The sequence below is a fragment of the Melanotaenia boesemani genome, chromosome 14 (genome assembly GCF_017639745.1).
Source record: "Melanotaenia boesemani isolate fMelBoe1 chromosome 14, fMelBoe1.pri, whole genome shotgun sequence".
NCBI lineage: Eukaryota > Metazoa > Chordata > Actinopteri > Atheriniformes > Melanotaeniidae > Melanotaenia > Melanotaenia boesemani.
This window is the reverse complement of record NC_055695.1, coordinates 22465133-22482739: the sequence shown is the minus strand read 5'-3', so window position 1 is coordinate 22482739 and position 17607 is coordinate 22465133. Positions and strand designations below refer to the sequence as shown.

The following is a 17607-nucleotide window of genomic DNA, read 5'->3' as shown; positions in this document are numbered from 1 at the left end:
TGACAGAATCAATATGTTTAATGGAGCTGCACTGGAATGCATGGAAAAATATTCTGTGCAAAGTAAAGTAAATCTGGTGCATCTGAAGAGCAGAGGCCCTGTTTAGTTTTGGTTGCAGAGAATTCTACGTGACAGGGTCAGACAGCAGGATATCCCTCTGGGAAAATGCAGCAGAGGGGGAGAAATGAGGACGACAAGGAGCAGGAGGAGAACAGGTTTACGATGCCAGGAGAAGTGTGACACAGGGGAGGATGCACAGATGTGCAAGCCGGACCCCCTGGGCCTGCAAGCAGAGAAGGAGAAGGAATACATCATAGGGCTGCTAGCTAATGCTCATAAAGGAAAAGGAAGAGGAACACAGCCTTTAGCTGACAGCAATGCCATGTCACAAGGAAATTATGGAGTTATTACAGAGATTTTGGTGAAGTGAAGTGAGAGAAAGAACAAAAAAACATTTTTGGGAATTTGTGCAAATGTCATTATGAAAAATCGGGTTGTTTGGAAAGTAAAAATGTAATACAGAAAACGAATGAAAATAATGTGAAAAGATATGATAAAGATAAGTAAATCTAGAAGTACAAACGGTGCAAAAGCTCTTGGACCCAAGTCCTAGTTAGATATTTTATTTTAAAATACTTTATTCTGTAGTTTTGTCTCATTTCAAATGTTCAAATTAGATTTTGTGAGTAAAGAAGATAAAATATCCACAAACTCTGCTTAGATTTATCTCGACAAGGTCTCCAAATCAGATCAAGTGAACTAAACAATAGTTTCTACCAAAAATTGTTTGTCTACTAAGTTTATTCCATCAGAGTAGAACAGAATAATCCCAGAAAGGGAAATTATGATGTTGTAGTGTAAACGAATCAAAAATAGTTATTAATCATTAGTTATTATAAATAGTCATTGTGTATAATTATTGCTGTTGGAAACAATGTCTTCCTGGACTGTTGCAGCACAGTTGCAAAAGCCACTATGTCACTATGTTGTGCTCAGCCACCTCAAGTGGCTCCAGAATAGTTGACGGCACAAATCCACTTCATTTTCTTTGAGTCCCCGACTCTGATGCTGCTGCAAAGCAAATTGCGCCAAATCTTCACCAAACTCAAAGAAGATGTACAACATATTGCTGGAAGACCTATGTGTCCTAAGCTTCTTCCTTTTTGTCTGTCCTCAAATAAAAGGCTGATACTAAAACCCCTTATCCCCACTGTCTACTAGACTATGAGAACAGTATGAGTTAGTATTGTCAGTGAGTTTGCTAAACTCATACAAACACCACATGCATCTCGCCCAAACAGCTTCAAAATCAGCAAAAACAGGAATGAAGGAAGACCCACAGTAAGAGATGGAGGAAAAATAAACAAAGGAAATTACTCTCAAAGGGGAGCATCACTAGGTACACGACTGAAAATGAACTTTGTGTAAATGAGAACACAAGTGGGAAAAACTACTTGAGAGTGAACAAAAGAAAAATATAAACAATTCTGGGTGAAGAATGACCCTAGGCATTTTGGCTTCCTTCTATTAGAGACAGAGCCATACTTGGGGCAAACCCAGTGACCTGCAGCGAGAGAGGTGGGAGGGTGGAGAGGCTGGTGAAGGCAGAGAGAGCTGGCAACCATGCAGAGCTGGTAGACCTGTCACATATAGCATCTGGTGCTTGCTGTCCTTAGAGAGTCTCTGTACTGTCCATAGATACGCCTGAAGCCCTGCCGTGCTGGCCTGAGTTGAGTCACATCTCTGCCTGTGAGTGATAAGTACAGAGGGAGACGGCCTGACCTGATCAAATGGCACATCAGGAGAGCACGGCTCCCCACTGCAGCCAAAAATCAAGCCTTCAGGCTTTGCCTTACCACACACTTCTGCAGCTTTCAAAGAGGCACTCAATACAGAATCCTGGGGGCAAACTACACAGAACCTCAACTCACCAGCTGGACATTTTTATTTATTTTTTTTGTTTGTTTGTTTGTTTTTTTTTTCCAAAGAAAGAAGAGTGAGACAAGTAAATAACCACATAGTGTGTGTGGAGGGGATTTGTATAGCAGCAGGTCACAGGTGACTCAGTCTCTGTATTTTTTCAAAGTGTGTGTACCTCTGAATTTGCATTAGTTAGTCGCTAGCACATTATGTGCGCAATTAGTCAGTGATGAGGAGCACAGAGTGGTGTCTGGAAGCAGTAAGCATGGGGAGGTTTTTCTTTAAATTAATGTCTTATCTCACCCTGACACTGCTGTCTTTATTTTTCAGTCTCTGTAGTGTTTTGTTTCTGGAGTCACAGCACAAAAATGTTGCATCAAGCTCAGACAAGACTATCTGACTGTGTGAATGTATCTGTATTTTGTTTTTAAAGGACTTTTGAGTATTTATTTGTGAGGGGGTGAACTGGACGCTTCCCGGAGCAGATGCTCTGCTCCCCACTACTCGGTTCACAAGTTAAACAGCCTCTGAGGCACACCAGGCTTTTTTTACTGGAATGTTTTGTTGGGTTCATTTCCTTTATGGGAATCTTCCCCCTCCTCTTTTTCAAACACAGAATTTTTCAGTGACTCATTTCCTATTTCATGTTTTTTATTCCAGGAACTCTAGCCAACATCTTTTCATGGGCCTAATATAGCTATTGCATCCACATCATATCTACTCTATGGCCTTAGAGTTCATAGTGTCTATCTTTATTTATTTTTTTCATCTCAGTAACAATCTCCTTTGTGTTCCAGTACTGGATGTCACAATATGAACAACTTAAATCCAATTTTATCAGCTTTGTAGGATATCTATCCCTTTTTCCAATGCTCACAAAATGACTTCCTATATTGTAACTTCTCCAGTTTCAAGTTTAAAAGTCTATTTTTCAGTCTTGGTATAATCATCCTTATCTTTTTTTCACTCACCTATTCTCTCTGCACCCTTGTTGGAAAGTAAAGCCTGCTTGACACAGGACTGACAGTCATTTTGTGTCAGCTCAAAGTGTTTTATCTGTCTCGCTCTGCCTCAGTCTCACCATTCTGTCTTTGTCTCTGCAGTATTCCAGGTTCGGCGGTGTGTGCCTTTGACATGGAACAGCTGGCTGCTGTGTTTGATGGAAGGTTTAAGGAACAGAAATCACCCGAGTCTATTTGGACGCCTGTTCCAGATGAAGTCATCCCAAAGCCAAGGTGCAGATGGCAGTATTCAATTCATGCACCTGTGTTCAGCTTGTTTTGTGGAGCTGTTCAGAGAAAAACATTGTTGAGAAACAACATGTTTTGGGGGATGTAGTGTATTTGAAGCATTTTAATAGAAAATACAAAGAACATGTGTTGCTAAATTATTTGAGCTACGTTTTAGGAGTATGAACTGAAATGAGACTCACTTAACACACGTAGAACTTAGGAAGATACTGCAGTTGGTGTTGTAGCATGTAGAAATTTGCTCAGTAAACACTGTCAAATTTAAATTTAATTTCACTGAAGCAGTGTCTTGTTGACAGTCTAGTCTGTTCTTTTAACAGTAATCATAACTGAGTTTTCACATGAAGTATTTTCACTCTTGTTATCCCCAGACCTGGTGGCTGTGCTGTTCAAGGATCCAAGTTTAATTCCTCTAACTCTTTCCCTGATGAGATGCTAAACTTTGTCAAAACACATCCTCTGATGGATGAAGCAGTGCCATCACTCGGCCAGCGACCCTGGATAGTCAGAACCATGGTCAGGTGAGATTGGCCACAGTTATTTATTTGATTTAGTAGTTTTACTAAACCTATTAAAGTTGTTGTTATGTAATACATTGAGCCACAGTTGCAGACTCTCAACGTACAACTCGGAGGAATGGTTTAGGAACTAGAGTCTATCAATATGTAAAACAATAGGACAATACGTTATTAGACCTGTTTTTAAATATTGTTTTGTTTTGTGTCCTTTCCACCCTTAATTTTTTCAGGTTGAAATCAGGTGATCACATCTCTGTATTTGCATAAACTCCTTTGAGTTGCTTCCACAGTACATTTTGGGCCATTGTCAACCATAACTTTGAACCCCCTTGCAATTAGCTTTGCTGCATTTGGTTGTATCTGAGTAGACAGTATGTCCCTGTAAACCCTTTATACACAATTCATCCAGCATCTGTCAGATAACTAATAAATGCTAGCTATGCAGTCCCTCTGGAAGCAGTGCATGCCAGTCACACTGATCCCTCGTGATCTACAGATGATGTTGTATCATTTCCATCATGAGCAGTTTTTCATATTTAATTTCCTGCTTCCATTTTGTCACATGGTAGTCTTAGTTGAGTCTTTCTAAAACATAATGTTCCATAACTGTTTTGGCTTTTAAAGATGGTATTTACTAAAACTAATATGAGCCCTTTTTGTAGATAATTTATGATTTGTTTGCACCTGGTGAACCTTGTATCTGCTCTTATACAGTCCTTTCTTTATGGTGGCCTTAGATAATCATATGCCAGCACCCTGCATAGTGTTTTTACTTAGCTGGAAGCTGTGAAGGAGTTTTCTTCACTATGAGAAGGATCCTGTGGTTATCCATCACTGTTGTTTTCCATGGGCACTCAGAGCACGCTACTGCTCTAAATCTTGTCAGAATGAACAAAACTGCTGATTCAGCTTCTGCTAATGTTCCAGCTATTCTTCCAAAGGATTTGTTTTTGTTTTTGTAGCCTATGAATAGCTTGTATTGTACATATTTATGCTAACACGGTTTGTTTTGGAGCCTAATTAAACTAATTGTTTGAAGTCACAACACTTAATTTTTGGAAGTAATGTTTATAAGATCGAAAATTATTTAAAATGTTTTTCTATATACATTAACTCTGCAGTAGAAGAGTAGTTGGTTATATTTTGCATTATGTCTTTCGTTGTAGGAGACACATGTAAATACAAACATGCATACATCTGGGTGAGGTTGTCCTTGCTAGGTGTTGCAGCACATGGTATCAGGAAGTAGCTGTAGTTCCACATAAATTCATGCATTTCTGTGTCTTCCCTGTTTGCTGCATGGAGTCCCACTGCCCACCAACCATTAGGGAATTACATGGACTGATTGAGGAATATTAAACACTCGGTGCAACATGGCGTTTGTTGACTCACACTCACAGTCGCGTGTAGCTCAGCCACACTCTGCTATTGTTCCAGGACAAACCCATTTACTTGATTGATATTATTAATGACTAAAACGTCTTGTGTAATTAGTTTATTATGCAAATTTGATGAGCAGTTTCTTCTCTGTGGAATTCATTTAATTTTGCAGTGGCTCTAGAGAAAATGACATATTTTGATTTAACTTCTCGAGAGTCCATATGTTTTACCTAAGCCAATCCATTTTAATGCACTTAAATCATGAACTGGCCTCCAGGAGATACTTGACAATGCTTTTAGCTTTCATTGAAAGAAAGTCCCAAATGAGCTGCACAGCTCTGTGGCATTAATGCAGTACTTTGTCTCTCTCCTGCGGTTCAGGTACCAGCTGAATAAAATTGTGGTGGATACAGAGGCTGGTCCTTATCGAAACCGCACTCTCCTGTTCCTCGGGTCAAGCAGAGGGACCATCCTCAAGTTTCTCATTATGCCAAACCAGGATAACACAGTCACCGACAGCAACATCTTCCTGGAGGAATTGGAAGGATTCAACCCTGATAAGTAAGACTACGATCTAAAAGAAAGGAACAAGTTTATACTTTAGCTTATTAGAGGAATGTTTTGACACTGTAGTGCGTTATTTTTGTAGTTCCATCAGTTGTCCCATTTAACTCTGTAAAAAAGGACAAAAGACCTGGACAGGACGAGTTGAGTGACATTTCTGTTTCATGTATACACAGAAAGAGGAGCTGGTAATGTGATGCACTGAGAAAAAAGAGCCTGAGGAAGGAAAAAGAAAAGCATAATGTACTCGGAAAACCCGACTTGTCCTAAATCATACAGAAAACTTCCCCTATTCTTCGTGATGTACGTTTCCTTGAGCAGGTTCTGAAGTGACACAACCACATGCAGAAAACAGAAATAGGGCAAACAGATAAAACTTCAATTAGAAGCTAATTTTCATTATCAGGAAATCTAATCATCTTCTAATGAGCCCAAGACAAAATGTTAAACAGAATTAAGGGAAACATTAGAGACTAATGAAATTGTGATAAAAATCATATCAACCTTGATCTTGACCAACATTACACACTATCAGAAAGATTGATCCTCATCTCTCTGAAGCTGAAGCACATTTACATGGACTGCAGCAAAATACTGGAAGAGATTGGGCCTGTTGTGCTTAACTAATTAGAATTTTACATGAGGCATGCAGCTTTGAGGCTTCATTTGATGTTGATCATTATGTAATGAACACAGGGTACACTGCTTTTCAGTCCTCATTTCTGTGTTTTGTTCTTTGCTGAAATGCAGCCCTACACACGGTAGATGACTGCAGTGTGCGGGAGAGAAAATTGTCACACAGATGCAGGCATATTTGGGTGGTGATTATCTTTCACCAAGGCTAATTAGAAGCATTTAAAAAGAAAGTACTGTAGATGTTTTTAAACACTCTGTTGTGGTAATTGCACTCAAGGATATAAGCCATTTTTTCTACAATAAGTAGAAACTAAGTATTATTTCTTGAAAGTCTAGAAATAGGCTTTTTTTTCCACCTTCAGCGAAACATTCTCGATAATTTCTGTCTCTGATTTGACTAAATGAGGGATAGTGATTGGAAGTGAAATGAGGGGACATGCGTGACAAGCTGGTGCTGATGGAAGCCAGTTTTTTAACAATAATTGGGTGTGCATGGTGAGCCCACCAGGAGGTCAGTGACAGTCCAGCTGTCCCAGCAGGCAGCCAGCTAGTCAGGAGATTCAGCACAACCACATGATTTCTTGCTCCAGGCCAGGCCACCCTCACCCTCCATTCACAGTTAAAAGAATCTACTGTGCCCCATGATAAATGCTGGGTTATACAAAAGCTGGACCTCTAACACAATTATCTTTGAAAAAGTCAGCTCAAATTAAAAATCAAGACCTGTGACTTACTGTTTGTTACAAAGAAACAGCCTGAACCAGATGTAACATTAGCAGCTTATTTCTTCTTCTATTCTCTCCACCTGCCTGATTGTTCTTCTATTATTTTCTTTTCTCCAGGCTTCTTTGCCTTTTTCCCCCTCACATTTCTCCCTCTCCCTTTTTTCCTGCCTTTCATGATATCAGTTGAGAAGAATGACTCACAGCTTGGCTCTTGCAGAAAGAAAGATTCTTTTTAATGACTATGAACTCACCACAATGTTATGACCATAAAGCATCCAGATGCAACCACTGCATGAGTGCATGTGCATAAAAAGGTGCAAATCTGCTCCATGCAGGTAGGTTGTTGCCTGCTGTGTGCCAGTTAGAAGTGCTGTTTTTGATGGCTGACTCGTTAGACTTCTACAATTAGTGCAGTGAATACTTGGGTTTATATTGTAAGCTCAAGCTTTCATCATCTTCACTTTTATTATGCCTTATATTTATAGAGCATTTTATGTTTAGTTCTTTCACAATGAATCATGCAGAATGCTTTCTCTTCCTGCTGTTATGCTCAGAGTGAGGTCAGAGGTTTAATGGGCAGTCTCGGCTTGGTAATTGAAATTGCCTAATGCTGTTTTTTTGTTGTTGTTGTTTTCTGTGTGTCTTTATGTTTGTGCTTTGCAGGTGTGCTGAGAACTCTCCGCAGGCCAGGCAGCTGTTGTCTCTGACTCTGGACCGGGAGAGCCACACTCTGCTTCTCGCCTTTCCTTCCTGTGTGGTCAGAGTACCAGTGGCGCGCTGCCAGCTCTACTCCCGGTGCATGAAGTAAGCCTGCAGCGAACGCAGCACATACACCATAAAAGGGAGAGAAAATAGGTGGGGCAGGTGACCTTTGAGGAACCATCTGGCCTTTGCTATTGTCCCCAAGCAAGATAAAGTGAATCTCGACAAGCTGTAGCTACATTAGACATCACTTTTACTGCAATAATAGCACAGTAGTACAACTTGATAACATCTGTCACTCTGCCCTTGAGCAAGACGATAATTTATTGACCTCTGCATTGTTCTGAAAAGAGCCATATTAAAAAAAATGGTCCCATAAATTTGCAGAATATGTCATTAAAGCTCTTAGTGTAGCAATAGCTAATAAATTTATTGCTGAGTTTTTTTCTTTTAACTTTTTCACAGATGGATTATAATTCTGATAACAATTACTGGCAGTGCATAATAGTCTAAATAAATCATGTTTATGTTGCATAGAGGAGCAGTAAACAGCTAAAAGTCCCTAGTTACTGTGCCTGTTTGCAATAAGTAACTCAAATCACAATTAAATAAGTGACTGGAGTGCAATTATAAAATGGCTTTTAATCTGATTAATAAAATGTCACAAAGGGTATTAAAGAAAAAGCTCCGTTTGTCATTTTAGCAGCTTTCTGTTATTAAATTTTATAGAAAGGAGCAAATTTTCAACCTATAATTAAACATTAATATGTGTTTATTTGACTTAATGTTATTTCCCTTGCAATGACCCACACAATCAGAGCAAAGTAGGCTCACTCCTCCTGGCTGGCACTCACTCTGAGTTTTGACGCCTGGTGCTTGTGGCCTGTTAGGGTCCACTGACACACAAACGCAAACCGGTGCACACACCAGCAGCTCATGAGGCGTGCAGTGTGTGTTCACTGAACCAGTTGGGTCATACAAGCGTGTAATCCAGACCACATTATGTAGCAGCTCACAAGTTCCCTGAGGTGTGTTTAGCGTGTGTGTTTATATGTTTAGATGCGAGTATGAGGGTTAATTTTCTGTGCTTGAGACTTCTTTGTCATGCTTCAGCAGCTTCAGGTATATGTGGGTTTTTTTCTACCTCTCAGAAGCATTTCTGAATATATTTATGTTATTGGTTGGTCTACCCACTAGTAATTGGTTTAATTTTTATATCAAAATAAATTTTTAATGATTTGACATTTCATAGCAGCAACTTAAAATTAAAACTTAAAATTTGACCTGTTAACCCCATTTAACCCCACATCATTAAAAATCCACATTTTGAAGAAGTCTTTGGCATGTAATTTTTATTTTACCATTAAGATGTTTTGCATATGATCAGCAATCACAAATCCCTCATATACCACTTTTTTATCCTCTAACCTTTATTTTCAAGTGTGATTTTTTTTTTCTTCTTTTAGTTTCCACACTTGTGTTGTAGTGTGAGGGTGTAAGCTTGCCTTGCCTGACTTCATTCTCTGCAAACATTTCAGTGGCTTGGAGGTTATCATTGTGTAGCAGTGGTTTTGTTAGCTGGGAAGATTTGTTGCTCTAGACAAGGACATTCTGTTATTTGACCTTTAAGACACTGCATGAAAATGTGGAGAAAAAGATGGTGTATCTAATGTGTAAATCATGTTTTCTGACAATCATACTCAGACCACAAACCACAGGCAATGCTGATGCTGAGTTTCCAGAAGAAAAATTGGGTGAGAGTTACATCTGGATAGTAACTCTGACAGCAACTTTCACAATGTTGAAACTTCTTAAAATTAGATTTAGGGGACAAAAAGGACTATTATTAGCTTTTTTAAAGCTGTTTTGAAAATGCTGAAAGACTCGTGGATGGAAAGTCAGAAGAAGCTTACTACTTTGTTTTTAGTCCACAATATATGTTTTTAGCTCCATTCCTGCTGCTCAAGTACTTTGAATATCTGTCTCTCGTGTTAGCTGCTTTATGAACTTCAGATATCCACTGTGTTTTTGCATTTGAGAGATAAAATAAGTGTTTAAACTTAAACAGAAAACCTGAAAAGGCCTTTACAGGCTGTAGATTTCCCATCACATTTGACATCAAGCACTCAGCTGTTAAGACTTTCACAGCTATTAAACTTTACAATGTAAAGTAATATAAAAGTCCTTTTATATTTTCAGAAACAACATACTGTCCAGTTCCAGATGCAGAAATCTTGTCCTACAACACATCCAGCCAGTTTGTTTGGTCAGCTGGTTGTTGGCATTGAAGCCTCTGCTTGCAAAATAAATGAGGGTAGTCTACATATAGAGAAAGCTTCTGATGGTGTTGTATTCAAATTTGTAGTGTTAATGACCCATGATCTCTAAAAATCCGGCAAAAGAAGGAACTGAGCCATCACAAGGTATTTTACCTACATATTTGTGGTTTGCCCTAATAAGTTCTAGTAACCATCATTTGAAGCTTTATTAAAGGAAATACGTTTAATCAAGAAATGTTGGCCTCTAAGTAATTTTTCTTATTTCTTTTTGTCTCTGCAGGAACTGTATCGCCTCCAGGGATCCATACTGTGGCTGGACCAGAGGAAGCACCTGCTCTTTCCTCAGACCTGGAACCAGGTATGATACCTTTCCTTTTGTAGTTACACCACAGAAGCACACACACTCTGCTGCTTTTTATGTTGTATTTGCTCTGTGACTCTCTGTATCTGTTGGGATTTTTTCTCTTTCAGGTGTTGTTTTATCACCTTTCTCTGTTCTTTGTCTTTGATCCTACAGATTTGTTTGTTTTCTTTTGATTTATTTTTACTTTTATCATTCCTCTGAAGGTTATTTTCTTCACTACAGGCTGCACATGCAGAGACATCCTATATATTATGAATGCAGTCTGTGAGTTCTTGGTTCTTTGTGCAACTATTCAAGCCTTAAAGTTAGATCTGTGCCCTCTTAACACTTGTCACACACTCTGTTCTATGTATTGATTCAAGATGTCTCATTTTAAACATGACTAGATTCTTTCATGTGTTGTGGCCATAATTGTGTGTTTGTGTGGCTACGTGAGTTGGTTTCTGTGTGTAACACTGTTGGTACTGCTCAAATATCCAGACAGTGTGTTGTCTGGGTGTGTGCATAAATGTGTGTAGCTGTTTGAATATCTACACAGGTGTGTATGTGTACATGTTGGAGTATTCGTGTGACCCCTCTTTCCTCATGCTACTGAGAAACGGTCTCTCTTGACAGCTCACCTCCGGCCGTTTCCTCCAGTGAAATCAAATTTCTCTTGAGTCGAGCTGCTTATTGAATTAGGTTTTCAAACACAGGTGTAGTGCCAGCTGAACAGACAACATGGGCCTTAAAGACCACCTCGGGCTGTCTGCTTATACTATTAAAGGCTTTTGTGTTTGTCTTGATTTGATTTAGCAAGGGCGGTCAACTTGGCAATCGATTCCACATTGAGTTACTGTGGATTTCCTCTTTGTGGAATAATACAACCTCTCTTTGCAAAGTGATGCCTAAGAAGAGTTCAGCGGTTGCTAAAGTATAACTTTAGATTGTATTTTTGGACGGTCTCTCAGGAAGATTTCTTGTTTGGTTCTTTGTTTTGTGCTTTTAATGACGGTAGATGCTGTAAAAAGTTCTGTGTTATGTGTGCTGCTATGTAATCCTGATTCACTGATATCTGTCTGTAACAAAACTGAATAGAATAAGATATGTTAAAAGATCTGAATCACATTTTAGCCTGTTTAATTTAGCATTTCCACCACTTTCAGGGACAGAAGATGCAAATTTCAGCCATTTGTCCATTGGGGCTAACTGTTTCTGCTCTGCTCTTGCACAAACTACTACTAAGTGGCAGCTTAGTTTGTCTGGCCAGCAGTGCATCCATGTGTATTTCATATTGTAAATTATTATTATTATTATTATATTATTATTACATAATCTTTTCACAGCATTCCTTTTAATTGTAGAAATGCTCCAAAGGTTAACAGTACCTCTAATTTGACCTTTTTTCACCAAAGCATAAAGGTGCATAAAGCATGGTTTTTAAAACTTTATGCTTCAAGTAATGAGCAAACGTACCTGGAGGAATGTGCAGGAAATAAAAAATATATCAGTGACTGCACACAAGCCCACATGCAAAGATATACAAAGTGAATCACCTGCAGTGTATGAGAGGCAGCCAGTTGAACAAGAAAACATTACTTTTTATTATGACAATGACCGCCGTACTCTCAGAGCACATTTACACTCATTTGTCAGTGTTTTTCAGGCATTAAAAGCACAAATTCTGGCTCTGCAGCTGCTTTAGCTAATTGCAAGATGCCGATTTCCAGAGCTCAAATCGACATCCACGTGCATTTCGTGCTCTGGTTTTTGCAGATGTTGTATCTGGGCCAAGTACTACTTCACTATAGGACCATTAAATTGTGTGCATAGCGAGTGACTGCTTCAGTCCACCAACGTCAAAGCAAGCACACCCCCCTCACCCGATGCAGAAGCCTCCCATCGAAAAGCCAACAGACCAATTATTTTATCATCTGTCCACAGACTGATGTTCTCATCGTGTCCAGTACACACCAAGGTTTTCCGCTCAGCACTTTTGCTACTTTGGATTTTGAAATATGATTTGATGTTGCTATGTTAGTGATGCAAAAAACATTACTGCGTGGCAAGAGTATCAGAGCAGAGATCACTCCATTAAAACTGATCAGTCACATTTCCAACCACTTACAAACCTTTTATGTGTCTTTTTTAATTGTTCCGACTAGAATCAGTTTAGATTAAAAAAAGGTTTAGCATGAGAGTGTAAGCAAGTAGCTGATAGTGTGACACATTCAGGGCACAGCTGTTAGTTTTCTCCAGTCATGGTCAGGAGTTTTTTGTTCTTACATTGTCTAAACTGCAATTAGAATTAAAACATTACATGTGTCTTTTTTTTTATATAATTTCAGTTAAAAGTTTATCCTATTTTCAGATAATTATCAACATGTATATCTTGAAAGTTTTCATTCAGGGTTAAAATATACCCACTGCATCTTCCATACAGTTGTGCTATTAAAATAGGGACAAAAGAATACTTTCTCCAAATAATTTAAGGACAAATTTTCCATTCATATGCAATTCATTATAGGTGCTCTGTACTGAATGAAGCCTGCAGGCAAATTCATGACACACACCTACACACATTTACTCATTCTGCCAGTTGCAGCTCGATGCTGCTTCCCCTGACATGAGCCATAACCAAAAGCAGTTGTGTTTTTCTTTGGGAGCACCTGGCCTGTGAGCTGTTCTCATTTCCTCTCTGCTTCCTCACTTCATCAACTGTTATTGTTTGTTGAGTTTTCTCTGCTCCCCTGTTGCCCGCATGGGAAATGAGTTGCAGAAATACAATACGTCATAATTTCTATGAAATTACTGAAATTCAGAACTCAGGTTTTTAGTTACTGTTGAGCTGATATGACTACAGCACATTTAACTAAAAAGAAATTTCATTAAACTAATATCTTAACCAAACAGTTGTATGTCCTTAAGAACCTCCCCACTTAAAACTCCATATTAATGAGTAAAACGGATTTTCTTGAAACTAAGTTTCATAACACTTGAAGACATGAAGATTATATCCACAGCATATTAATATGAAGATGCATATGCTGACCTAGAAACATTTGTAATTTATTGCATTAATTAGCTTAATTATGGACACTGCTGTAGGCATGAATGGTTATCCTTAAATTATAATGGTGATTGTTTCGGAATATTAGGTAGCTAAAGGGCCTCTTTAGTTCATTTTTTTTAACTCATTTTCTCAAAATAAAAACTAGGATTTCTTCTATTTCAGTGTGAAAGGAGCTTGCATGGCTAGACGCTCAGCTGTAACTTGTCCTCAGCTTGTAAAGCCGAGATAGTTTTCCTCTATCAGAGTGGATCTGTGTTTTGTGTCAGAGGCCAACTAGCTGTGGCTGTGTCCTCTGATTAATGACTGTGTCTTTTCTCTTCTTCTGCAGACTGCCATTCGAGCAAGATGTTGAACAAGGAAACGTGGCCCACTTGGGTGACTGCGATGGTAAGAAGACTGATTCTCAGTCTGTGTTTCTGTTTGTGTTTACCCTACAAGCATAGAAAGCAAATGGCTCTCTTGTTTTTGCTCAGATCTTTACATAACTTCTGGATCTTCAGAGCAAACAACAGTTAAGTAAAAAGAAAGAGAAGTCTTGTAGTTTTATTCTGTTCAGTGACAAGTCCAGGTTCACTTCAGTGGTCTATAGTGTCTCTTTTCTCCAAAAAGTAAGCACCAAGATCCAACATGATGGTCTGCTAGTGCCATTTTGTCTCTGAGCTGGAAAAAAACCCCAAAGTGTGTGTTTTAGTTAGCTTTTTTTTTCTTCATTTCTCTGTTTACTTTGAGCTTAGTTGTTTGTAATATTTGCTTTGGTCTGGCAAGTTCCATCTACATAAAGTTAATTATATTCAAATACAGCTTGAAGTCTTTTTTTTTCTCTGTATCATTATGAAAGTTATTATGGAAGTGGTAACCAGCTAAGCAAACTCTATTTTAGATTCAGAGAGGTTTTTAGAATACTCCCATGACATTCCCTTGCTTTGATCTAAGCGCTAATTCCAATGCGTGCAAATTAATCCTTCACTTCTGAAAGTTCCCAGAGTTCATGTGCCGTGCTCGCTGAGAAAGGAGCAGATAAATGTTACATAATCAGAACCTGCATACAACTCTAATCCTGTTTCAGATGGACGCTTCGTTTGATGCTGTGCTCTCACTTCAGGTCCTCTGACCACCAAACCCCAAGAGAAGACCTTGGTAATTGGGGGTTGATGCTCACTCTATGCATGGTGAAGTTAAGCTGTCTGCACTGAGCTCGTGTGTGGTACCATAGTGAAGATGTGAGGGATCTCAGTCAAACGGCTGGTCCTGATCTTCTACAGGCTGTGCTGTATTTCACACAGATCATGTTCTGCATCAGTTCTGCTTTTGAATTATAAAAGGAGATTCTTCTTGTTGCCAGGGCACACAAGTTGGGCCCTGGCCAATTCTCATCCTTTAATCGCAGCTACAGACAGGTTTGAAAGAAGAACAAATAATGATGCTGAAAGCTTTCCTGAAATTAAAACAAGCTGGTTTCTGCTATTTTCATTCCTTTTTTTTTCTATACTCATGCAAATTAGGAGGCTCAGGTTAGTGTGTCACAACACGTTTTCTGAAAGAACAGGTATTTTTGAAGCATTATAATTAGGACATGTTAGTAAATGTCCCCTGTAAATCTCTTTTTCCCCTTTGATTACATTTTTTGTACTATATGCTTTCCTGCTGATATCTACCACCCATGAAAGCACTTATTCTTCCATATCGCATTGATTTGATGTGGCTTGGACAACATCTTATTCATGCTTTGCTTCAGAAAAAAAATGGTGGAATCATGTAGCAGAAGAACAGCTTCAGGGGACCTTAGTGTTGATTCCACAGGTTTTTGGACCTTTGTTGGAGAAATGGAGCATCAGTCTCCCATTATTTGGTGTTTTGATGATTGCCATGGAAACGTACCAACCCCAAATCTCTTGTTAGTGTTTCATTGATCTTATGACCACAGAATATGATTTGGATCTTTTTCACACTCATTAAACCTTTTAGTGACCTCTCTGTCATTCTAGAAAAATCTGCTTCCATCAGCATAGAAACAATTCGTCACAGGATAAAGAGGATATCTGACACTTAAGGTCATTAAACTTTAGGCTTTTTCTTTTTAAAAGAAACAGGCTGAAATACATGAAATATGGTTTTAGATCAGTCCAGTAAGTCATGTGAATAGGACTATTTAGTATGTTCTTATATAGTGGTCAAACATTCACCATGTACCTTTCAGATAGACACATTGACATTGACACAGCTGTTTCAGTCACTGGGAGTCAAATAAATGTCAATGATCCTTTCAGATTTAAACATGTCATCAAGTGCAGTGAGATTTGTGTTTATCTGTAGTTCTTGTAAGAGTGTCACCTAAAGATGTAGTGTGGTGCTCCCTGGACATGCCTTTAAGGAATATCTGAACTCAGAAAAAGGCTTTTTCCTGTGTCTGATCCTGCCAAGAAATACAGTATGCCTGAGCTGAGTTAATAGCAGCACGCTCTGTTGTTGTGAGATAAACAAAAAACTGCTGGGCTGACATAGCAGCATGTGTAAGATGGCTGCCTCCAACACTTCCACAGCACTTTGTCTCAGATTTTGTGATGAACTCAATGCCATGGCCCATATTTTCACTTTGATTTGACACTTTCATTGTCTGTGATATGGATGCTCTCTTTTGTGTTTCCTGCTCCTATAGTTAATGATCAGTCTATCTTTCATTGTCATTCTATGAGATGAAGATTCTTCAGCCATCTACAAACACAATATTCAGTCAAAGGAAGACAGAGAGTCGCAGCTTCAATAAGCTTGTTATGACAAACTGTCAGTGACACGGCTGAGACTGTGAAATTTGCCGGCGTATCTCCTCTGTGTCTATCACCACTCATTCCTAAGCTTTTCTTCATGCACCTTATTCTTCATGTACACAGGACACAAACAGTACATCTGTGTACTTACAAGCAGACAGAGGTGCTTGTGCACTTGTGTGCGTGAACTCCTCAGGGATTTGGATTGGTTTAACAAACTGCAGGCTTTTGCATGCTGAATTTTTTATTCCTCAATATTGCACTCAGTCCACCTATCTGTATATTGACCCAGCAGATGAGACCTGAGTTACAGTCTAGCCTGTTTATCGCTTTAGAAAAATTTGGGAAAATTAATTTTCACTGTCTATTTGCTTATTTTTTTTTAATGAGTATGAGTCACTTTCTATAGCTGCACATTAAACGGAATCTTCTTTCTCTTCCCTCCAGTCAGCGTTCAACTTCACAGCATCTGTAATGATAAAAAAATAAAAACAAAATTGCTGTTTTGCAAAATTTGAGGCCAACTGGACCAATTTATATCTCAACCTCACCCACAGTGACCTACATTACCACAAGGCAATCTCAAGTCAAAAGCTGAGCAGTAGAAAAGAATAAAAAGAAACACATTTATCTATTTTATGCATTTATGCTTTTGCCTGGAAAATGTGGGCAGCTCTCATCATATTTTTATCTGATCTACAAAGGCAGATTGGAGTCTTTGAATTCTTGTTTTTAGACAGTTATCACCAGATTTAACCTGCTAAGTCTTCTACATCTGTGAAGGCAGCCCGTGAGCACCTCTTAAGGGAGACTGCTGTGGATTTTTATGTCATTATTTGAAAATTTACAGCTATGTGATTGGAGCCACTCTTCCTTCTGCTGGTGAAATGTTTGATTAAAACATCTGAGATTATCAGAGGGATTTTATATCTACATACTTGATAGTATTATTGATAGATAGTAGTATGTTTAGTATAGTTAAGGCAACTTTAATGATGATCATCATGATGATCATTATCATTTTTTCAGAGCATAATTTTTAAAAAATGTTTTAGATTGTTTTTCATAAGTTATTTTTCAATTCTACAAAGCTTTTAAATTTAATTATGAATAAACCCAAAACTGACAGCAGTTTGTGAGCATTTTAACAAGTCTTTTTACAAGTTTACTGTTTACTTTATAGTCTTTCCTTCTTTCTGCTTTTGCTTCTAACATTTTTCTCTCCAGTCTCAGTGAGTACAGTACTGATTTGAGGGCAGCATTGTTCTCAGACCTCAAAGGGAGATGGATGGACAGCCTTACTCAGGGCCCAGCTAACTGCCTTTCCCTTCTCCTTAACCAGAGAAAAGCAGTTGCTTTGAGAACAATCGATTTTCATCTCCTGTCTAACTGATGGCAGTCGAATAGATATCAAGGGTGATTCTGGAACGGAATGGAATGGGGCCGAGAGGA

The 17607-nt window shown here is 38.7% G+C and overlaps 1 protein-coding gene across 3 annotated transcripts in view; it reads left to right on the top strand.

Annotated features, from left to right (window-relative positions):
• The window catches only part of sema6bb (sema domain, transmembrane domain (TM), and cytoplasmic domain, (semaphorin) 6Bb), a 136620-nt gene that overhangs the window by 90985 nt on the left and 28028 nt on the right, over positions 1 to 17607 (top strand). The window contains exons 11-17 of one of the 3 annotated variants that reach the window (XM_042006982.1): positions 3024 to 3155; positions 3542 to 3691; positions 5450 to 5629; positions 7657 to 7797; positions 10255 to 10332; positions 13719 to 13777; positions 14457 to 14497. In XM_042006982.1, the coding sequence (XP_041862916.1) occupies positions 3024 to 3155; positions 3542 to 3691; positions 5450 to 5629; positions 7657 to 7797; positions 10255 to 10332; positions 13719 to 13777; positions 14457 to 14473 (757 nt within the window). In that variant the 3' untranslated portion in view covers positions 14474 to 14497. Of the gene's footprint in view, positions 1 to 3023; positions 3156 to 3541; positions 3692 to 5449; positions 5630 to 7656; positions 7798 to 10254; positions 10333 to 13718; positions 13778 to 13863; positions 13933 to 14456; positions 14498 to 17607 lie in introns of those variants that run through there. The other 2 variants (XM_042006981.1, XM_042006980.1) reach the window with 2 other exon arrangements.